The 8,776-nt window shown below is 47.0% G+C and overlaps 1 protein-coding gene across 4 annotated transcripts in view; it reads left to right on the forward strand.

The window, feature by feature from the left end:
* Positions 1 to 8,496, forward strand: part of PDLIM3 (PDZ and LIM domain 3) — a 32,630-nt gene extending 24,134 nt beyond the window's left edge. For 2 of the 4 annotated variants that reach the window (XM_014537106.1, XM_005863120.2), the window contains exons 5-8: positions 215 to 478; positions 2,090 to 2,214; positions 5,553 to 5,664; positions 7,536 to 8,496. In XM_014537106.1, the coding sequence (XP_014392592.1) occupies positions 215 to 478; positions 2,090 to 2,214; positions 5,553 to 5,664; positions 7,536 to 7,725 (691 nt within the window). In that variant the 3' untranslated portion in view covers positions 7,726 to 8,496. The remainder of the gene's footprint in view (positions 1 to 214; positions 479 to 2,089; positions 2,215 to 5,552; positions 5,665 to 7,535) is intronic. The other 2 variants (XM_005863122.2, XM_014537107.1) reach the window with 1 other exon arrangement.
* Positions 8,497 to 8,776: the final 280 nt, after the last annotated feature.

Genomic DNA, 8,776 nt, shown 5'->3' on the forward strand with positions numbered 1-8,776 from the left:
TTGTGCAACTTTTTTTCAACCATGAATTTTTAACTGTCCTTTCCAGTTAAAATAAATCGTAGCCAGAAATCAACACTTTGTTTTAATTTGATTTAATTCACTTCTCACTTTTTGTCTTCAATTCCTGTTAACCTCTCTGTCCTTGTTCTCTGTGTTCTCCTGTCTGGTTTTTCTGGTCCTGTGTCCCCTCTGTGTAACGTGGTCATTAACACAGTGGATGCAGTACTCCGTCTGGTATTGACGGTAGCAGCGGACGTAGCACCCCCTCTTCCATCAGCACTGTTAGTACCATTTGCCCAGGTGACTTGAAAGTTGCTGCTAAGATGGCCCCTAACATTCCTTTGGAAATGGAACTTCCGGGTGTGAAGATTGTACATGCTCAGTTTAACACTCCTATGCAGTTGTACTCAGATGACAATATTATGGAAACACTGCAGGGTCAGGTTTCCACAGCGCTAGGGGAAGCACCCTCCATGAGGTAATATGAGTCTTTCTGAACCATGGGCATACTAACTAAACACATGGGCAATGTCAGCTTTCCGGGTGTCTTTTAACACTGTCTTAATGGAAAGAAAGCTATGTGAAAAGCTTTAAGGAAGAAATACTAAGGATTTATTGCAAGTACCTAGCTCTAATGATAACAGTGATTTGAAGAATTAAGTAGAGTTTTATGCGACCGATCGTAATAAGCTAAAATCATGGAAGGGCCAAATGTATATGTGTTTTGAAAAGCTACAGTGTACTTTACAAATTATGGTACAACACCTTTCAAAGGTGATTAACAATCTAGCATAGTCTATGTTTCTCGTTGGAGGGTCAAAAATTGGGAAGGGATGAGAGATCCGGAGGAGTTTTAAAAGAGATGATACTTCTCCCTTCCAATTGCATCATGTGGAGAGGTCATAACTTTCCATTTAAAATTTCTGCCATGAATAAGGGTTTATAAGTGAATATCTTAAGCTGTTAATGTAGATATTTGACTTCCAATTGTCTCTATTTTGATTAATTTTTTCTTTATTAAAAACATTTGTTTAAAGTACTTTTGCCATCAATTTTTTTCAATTAAAAATTTATTATAAGGAAAATCTTATTATTTTTATTTTTTAATGTTACAGAACCACTTTTATAAGTTAAAATAGTATAATTCTTAAGAGTGCTATGTAACAATATGCCAAAGCTATTTCTTGGGATGAATAATAGCATAATGTATCTCAAAGCCAATTTGCAAGGAAATTCAGATATAATTGTTTTCACAAATGATATAGGTAATAAAATTATGTGTAGATAGTAATTACCTTTTCTAGGCAATGTCATTAATGACATAAGCTAATAAAGCATTTAGTGCCTGATGTAGTTTTATTGTGGCATTTTTTATTGTTCATCATGAATATGTTCGTAAGAAGTTTATTAAAATAAAGCTCCCAGGGTTGTTGTAAATGAATTTTAATGTGGCTATTTAGGAAACATAGTGTAATCAATATAACTCACATCTATGTGAAAGTTACATTAGGTGCTTTCAACCACTGGCAGTATGAATTCCTTCAATTTGCAAACAAAATTATACCTTCGTTGTTTTCAGGAGTTAACAAAGCAAATTAATCCTAAAATCAAAATTAAACCAGATACTTTTGATTTCGCATCAGAAATGCATCTGAATTTAAGGACAATTTTATGACTGAGAATAATCAAACTGGGCTCACTCCTGCACTTCCCATCATGTGTATGTTGTCTCTACTTTTCTGAGAAAACGTTTATTTTGTTCCTACTTATAATTATCTACTCATCAGACACAAGTCTGTTTTTAAATTACCATTTCCTAACAATCACCTCTTCGTGACCCTCCATGGTATTTGGCCAAATGGAGACGGGCCGGTGTGAGCCTGAGGTTAACCAATGACATGTTTAAGGCGGCCACAATAGGTGAATAAACGCTATTTGGGAACTGTAACAGAGATGAACCTGAAAATACTGAATCTCCGCTCAGGAGCTACTGCAGGGGTAGCGATGACTGTGACTGGTGTCTTGTGGCTTGGCGCCCGCCTGCTGCTCGCACGCCCCTGACGCCGCCTCGCCTGCCGTGTCGTTTCAGTGAACCCACAGCCTCGGTGCCCCCCCAGTCGGACGTGTACCGGATGCTCCACAACAATCAGGATGAGCCTACCCCGCCCCGCCAGTCGGGCTCCTTCCGGGTGCTCCAGGAGTTAGTTAACGACGGTGAGTGGCTGGGACGCCTACTGAAGGTACTGGCAGAGCCTGTTGGCAGGCTAGGGGGAGGGGAGGACAGCAAACAGACGGGGAGTGGAAGTCTAAATATGGATTTTATTCGGAAATCAAATGAGTCTTGGCCCAGAGGATGCGGGTAGTGCCTGGATTAGGAGAGGCGCTCCCAGGACGTGTCACTTGGTGAAAAGGCACCCAACGCCAATTCCATCCACAGTGCTCAAGGGCTGGCTGAGCTGCCACATTTTAAACAGAGTTTTAAGTGGACGACGCTGCAAAATTTCTCAGCCTCCCATACTCCAGAGTGTCATCATCCAAACCTAAAAATAACAATGTGACGAGCCCGTAGTGTGTTCCCACTTCTGTGCTAAGCACTTTGCCCACATGATCATTTCACCCTCACGGTGACTGCGAGGGAGGAGCTATTGCTTTCCCTGTTTAACGGATGAGAAACGGGGATGAATTTTAATGTGGCTATTTAGGAAACATAGTGTAATCAATATAACTCACATCTATGTGAAAGTTACATTAGGTGCTTTCAACCACTGGCAGTATGAATTCCTTCAATTTGCAAACAAAATTATACCTTCGTTGTTTTCAGGAGTTAACAAAGCAAATTAATCCTAAAATCAAAATTAAACCAGATACTTTTGATTTCGCATCAGAAATGCATCTGAATTTAAGGACAATTTTATGACTGAGAATAATCAAACTGGGCTCACTCCTGCACTTCCCATCATGTGTATGTTGTCTCTACTTTTCTGAGAAAACGTTTATTTTGTTCCTACTTATAATTATCTACTCATCAGACACAAGTCTGTTTTTAAATTACCATTTCCTAACAATCACCTCTTAGTGGCCCTCCATGGTATTTGGCCAAATGGAGACGGGCCGGTGTGAGCCTGAGGTTAACCAATGACATGTTTAAGGCGGCCACGTGAATAAACGCTATTTGGGAACTGTAACAAAGATGAACCTGAAAATACTGAATCTCCGCTCAGGAGCTACTGCAGGGGTAGCGATGACTGTGACTGGTGTCTTGTGGCTTGGCGCCCGCCTGCTGCTCACACGCCCCTGACGCCGCCTCGCCTGCCGTGTCGTTTCAGTGAACCCACAGCCTCGGTGCCCCCCCAGTCGGACGTGTACCGGATGCTCCACAACAATCAGGATGAGCCTACCCCGCCCCGCCAGTCGGGCTCCTTCCGGGTGCTCCAGGAGTTAGTTAACGACGGTGAGTGGCTGGGACGCCTACTGAAGGTACTGGCAGAGCCTGTTGGCAGGCTAGGGGGAGGGGAGGACAGCAAACAGACGGGGAGTGGAAGTCTAAATATGGATTTTATTCGGAAATCAAATGAGTCTTGGCCCAGAGGATGCGGGTAGTGCCTGGATTAGGAGAGGCGCTCCCAGGACGTGTCACTTGGTGAAAAGGCACCCAACGCCAATTCCATCCACAGTGCTCAAGGGCTGGCTGAGCTGCCACATTTTAAACAGAGTTTTAAGTGGACGACGCTGCAAAATTTCTCAGCCTCCCATACTCCAGAGTGTCATCATCCAAACCTAAAAATAACAATGTGACGAGCCCGTAGTGTGTTCCCACTTCTGTGCTAAGCACTTTGCCCACATGATCATTTCACCCTCACGGTGACTGCGAGGGAGGAGCTATTGCTTTCCCTGTTTAACGGATGAGAAACGGGGCACAGAGAGGGTGTGTTTGTTCAAAGTCACACAGCCAGTGAGAAGCAGAGCTGGGTCCGCAGCCGACTCCCGCTGTCTTCAGGGCTCACACCCTTACCAATATTTTCCCACCTCCAAAAGGTAGGTACTGTCCTTTCCAAGTCGCACAAAAATGCATAATGCCCCCTTAGGATGGCTGTTCTCAAAAATAAAGGGACAATAACAAGTATCGTGAGGATGTGGAGACATGAGGACCCTTGTGCTTGGCCGATGGTCCCGCCAGTGCGTGAAAAAATTAAACATAGCGTCACCTCATGACCCAGCAATCCCACTCCTAAGTATACACTCAAGAGAGTTAAGGCAGGGACTCAAACAGATACTGGTACAGCAAATGTCTATTGATGAAGAATAAATAAAATGTGGTATATGCATACGATGGGATATTATTCAGCCTTAAAAAGGAATGAAATTCTGGCATGCCGCAACATGGATGAACCTTTAAAACACCCTAAGTCAGTGGTCGGCAAACTGATTAGTCAACAGAGCCAAATATCAACAGCACAACGATTGAAATTTCTTTTGAGAGCCAAATTTTTTAAACTTAAACTATATAGGTAGGTACATTGTTATTAACTTAATTAGGGTACTCCTAAGCTGGCCTTTGTTAAAAACGTCCTCGCCCTGACTGGTTTGGCTCAGTGGATAGAGCATCAGCCTGCAGACTGAAAGGTCCCAGGTTCAATTCTGGTCAAGGGCATGTACCTTGGTTGCGGGCACAACCCCAGTAGGGGGTGTGTAGGAGGCAGCTGATAGATGTTTCTCTCTCATCGATGTTTCTAACTCTCTATTCCTCTCCCTTCCTCTCTGTAAAAAATCAATAAAATAAAAAAAAAGTCCTCAATCTGAGGGGTCGACCTTGGCGAACGTACCCCCACTTCTTCTAACGCCACTTCTTCAAAATAGACTCGCCCAGGCCGAAAACCGACTCCTGCACATGGGCCATGAAGTTTCAATCGCACTGTACGTGCGCGCCCGCACGTGGTATTTTGTGGAAGAGCCACACTCAAGGGGCCAAAGAGCCGCATGTGGCTCGCAAGCCGTGGTTTGCCGACCACGGCCCTAAGTGAAGTAAGCTCACCACAAAAGGACAAATATTGTACAATTGTACGTATGTGAGTATAAGGTACCTAGAACAGACAAGTCATGGAGACAGAAAGTACAACAGAGGTTACCATGGTCTGGGAGGCAATATTGCTTAATGGGTAAAGAGTTTCTGTTTGAGATGATAAAAAAAAATTCTAAAAATGGATATAGGCAACAATGTTATAATGTTGTGAATGCACTTAATGCCACTGAAGTACACCTAACAACATTAAGATGGGCAATTTTATATTACGTGTATTTTACAACAATGAAAAAAAAATGCAAAATCTCTGCTCCTCTGAGCATTTTGTAACAGCTTCCTACCACAACAAAAACTGCCCACTGACTGTTCTGCAAGGCCCGTTCGGGGCAAGGCATGCTTGAGCTCCTTCGGACAGGAGGCTGCGGGCAACTTAGGAATTCCCTCGGATAAAGTGCACGCCTTAAAATAGAAGCCAAGTACACACTGCAGCCAGCTGTGCCTTTGCCATAAAAGGCGACACTTTGCTTTTCAGATGACCGTCCCTCCGGCACGCGGAGTGTGAGAGCTCCGGTTACGAAAGTCCACGGCGGCGGGGGCAGCGCGCAGAGGATGCCGCTCTGTGACAAGTGCGGGAGTGGCATTGTGTGAGTTTCACTGTTAACCCAGGGTCCCTGTCAACCTCGGTGGCAGCTCCCTGTTTCTGTCCATTGACTTGAAATACAGCGTCCACCACACGGATCTCATTTGACCAGAATTCCTTAGATGTACCCTCACATGGGCGCATAATGTGAGTCAGCAAATCTTGACTTATCATTTCAGATGATTCTCATGAAAAGAAAAATTGCCCAGAGTATATTTAAAAAATCATTTCCAAGAATCCAAACTTCCCTCCAAAGAGCCCCCTCCCCCCCCCTTTGTTAAGGTACCAACTTTGAGGTTTTCCTTTTCTGTATAAACCCAGGGAAACACACACGGCGGCCACCGGGTTGTTCTTTACAACACATTCTCTTTCCCCCGTTTCTCAAAGTGGCACAAATATTCAGACATGATTTTGATAAATAGAGTCCCAGCTTCCATGTCAAGGGCCTTTGTGCTTGAACGCCCACACTTGCTAGTTCACATCTTCACGTGAACCAGGTCATCTCCATCTCTCCACCAAATGCCCCGAGGTCACTTCTCCCATCCGGGCTGTTCTGCTGCAGTAGCCACACGGAGGCACCATGTGTCTGAGTGTCCAGGGGCCATCCCAGGAGGCAAGGCGGTGGGAGATGAGCCTGGTCAGAGCAGAGGGGTTGGGAGGAGCCTGGTCTGTGTGGTTCAGTGGTTGGGCATCAACCTATGAACCAGAAGGTCACGGTTCAATTCCCGGTCGGGGCACATGCCCGGGTTGCGGGCTCCATCCCCAGTGTGGGGTGTGTAGGAGGCAGCCAACCAATGATTCTTTCTCATCGTTGATGTTTCTCTCTCTCTCTCTCTCTCTCTCTCTCTCTCCCTCCCTTCCTCTCTGAAATCAATAAAAATGTATTTTTTTTAAAAGGGGGCGGGGGAAGCAGGCAAGACAGGAAACTCAGGAGAGAGAGGACCTAAGCAGGGCAGTTAGCAAAAGCAATTACTGCTCCTAAATGGCAGCAAACTGCTTGACAGTAGAGGCAAGGCCCCCTGCTGTGTGAGCGCCACCTCCGCCCTGTGGTCCGTCTTTTCTGTGCTGCACAGAGCAGAGGCTGGGCCACGCCACGGACAGCCGTGACACGTGGCGCCTCCCTGTGGCTAATGCATGGGAGAAGTGACCGTGGGGCATTTGCATGGAGAGATGGAGATGACCTGGTTCACGTGAAGATGTGAACTAGCAAGTGTGGGCGTTCAAGCATAAAGGCCCTTGACATGGAAGCTGGGACTCTATTTTTCAACCGGGTGGGAGAAGTGGCCGTGGGGCCCTGACAGGGACTTTCAGTTGTGTCCAGTGGTCGGCAAACTGCGGCTCGCGAGCCACATGCGGCTCTTTGGCCCCTTAAGTGTGGCTCTTCCTAAGCCTTAGGAGTACCCTAATTAAGTTAATAACAATGTACCTACCTATATAGTTTAAGTTTAAAAAATTTGGCTCTCAAAAGAAATTTCAGTCGTGGTACTGTTGATATTTGGCTCTGTTGACTGATGAGTTTGCCGACCACTGGTGTAGGCAACCACCTCAGCCAAGGTCAGAATCCTCTGCAGAATCACGCCTCCCTCTTTCAGGGACACAGCGGGGAGGGATGATAGAGGAACAACCTATAATTGTTATGGCAACGACTTGTTTGCAAATCTGAAAAGCAGTCATCTCAGAGGGAGACGCATGATGGGGTGTCCTGGCCGCCCGTGCATCCCCCTGACACTTACATCCGAGCCGCCGCTGGGCCCTGCGTACCGCTGGGGGCGCTGGTGTCTGATGCGGCTCAGACACACCTGCCTCCCCAGTACCGGTCACCTGGGAGCCAGGGTTCGCCTCTGCGGTTCTGACTCCCCTCCTTCTCTTCCCCAGCGGGGCTGTGGTGAAGGCGCGGGACAAGTACCGGCACCCCGAGTGCTTCGTGTGTGCCGACTGCAACCTCAACCTCAAGCAGAAGGGCTACTTCTTCGTGGAGGGCGAGCTGTACTGCGAAACCCACGCCCGAGCCCGCACGAGGCCCCCCGAGGGCTACGACACGGTCACGCTGTATCCCAAGGCCTAAGCCCCCCGCGGGCTGAGCAGCACGCACACGCAGTTACACGGGGCGACGGTCATGACTTTGGGCAGATGTGGAGCAAACTGCCGAGCCCAAAACTAAAGCCCCGGCTTCAGATGCTTATGTTACAGCGTGCCATGCGGAGAATGGGGAGGGAGGCTGCAGCGCAGACCTGCCTGCCGCTGTGTTTGCAGCTCTCTCTCTCTCTCTCTCTCTCTCTCTCTTGGGGGTTAGCAATAACTTCAGGACATGTACACCAAGCATATTTTTTTGTATGTCAAACTCCACAATTTAAATTTATATGATGACCCTCGAACACGTAAACATCAAGCTATTGGGGGGAGTCTAATTGTCTTTCCTTACCAAGCTGGCTTTGTAGTTGTAGTGAGTACCGAGTGGTAATCTGTATTCTAACACAGCCCGCAGTTGTCTGTTACCTGCTTCAACCATTAAAGTGCATGTCGGGGAGCGAGTCCCTGGGTCTCTCTAGTGTCCTGTGCGGCCATCACACCACTGGATGCGCGTACATAAGAACCACGTGAAACGTCGGACATGTGCCTAGTGAGGCGGCGCTCCATGAATGCAGCGGAATCAACATTCCCGTGAGAGGGCCCCATCCTACGTGCACCTCGGCTACTTTAAGAAAATGTGGCTTCTTCGGTGTTTATTACTCTTTCTTAGGAGCCCTGATTTCTGCTGACAGGAGAGGCATTTACATTTGCTAGTGAAAGGGAATGCCGTCACTTTCGGATTAAACCAGTTTCTTTGGCTTTGAAATAGTCTCTTTCATTTCAAATGTCTCTTTCACATCGATATTCAGTCACATTCAAGGTTCAGGCCCCATGGAGGCTGCTTCTTAGAGCTCAAAGGTTGCTCACCACCTCCTCCTCCTTCCCTAGGCAGCATCTCCAAGAGGAGACAGTGGGGGGGGGGGGGGGGGGCGAAGAGAGGGGCTGCTGGTCCCTTGGGCTCTGCTGCAGTCCCTGATTTGCCTCCTGGTCTGTTTTCTCAGCATAGTTGGGTCTAGGCCAGTAGTCGGCAAACTCATTAGTCAACA

The sequence above is a fragment of the Myotis brandtii genome, unplaced genomic scaffold (genome assembly GCF_000412655.1).
Source record: "Myotis brandtii unplaced genomic scaffold, ASM41265v1 scaffold1719, whole genome shotgun sequence".
Taxonomy (NCBI): Eukaryota; Metazoa; Chordata; class Mammalia; order Chiroptera; family Vespertilionidae; genus Myotis; species Myotis brandtii.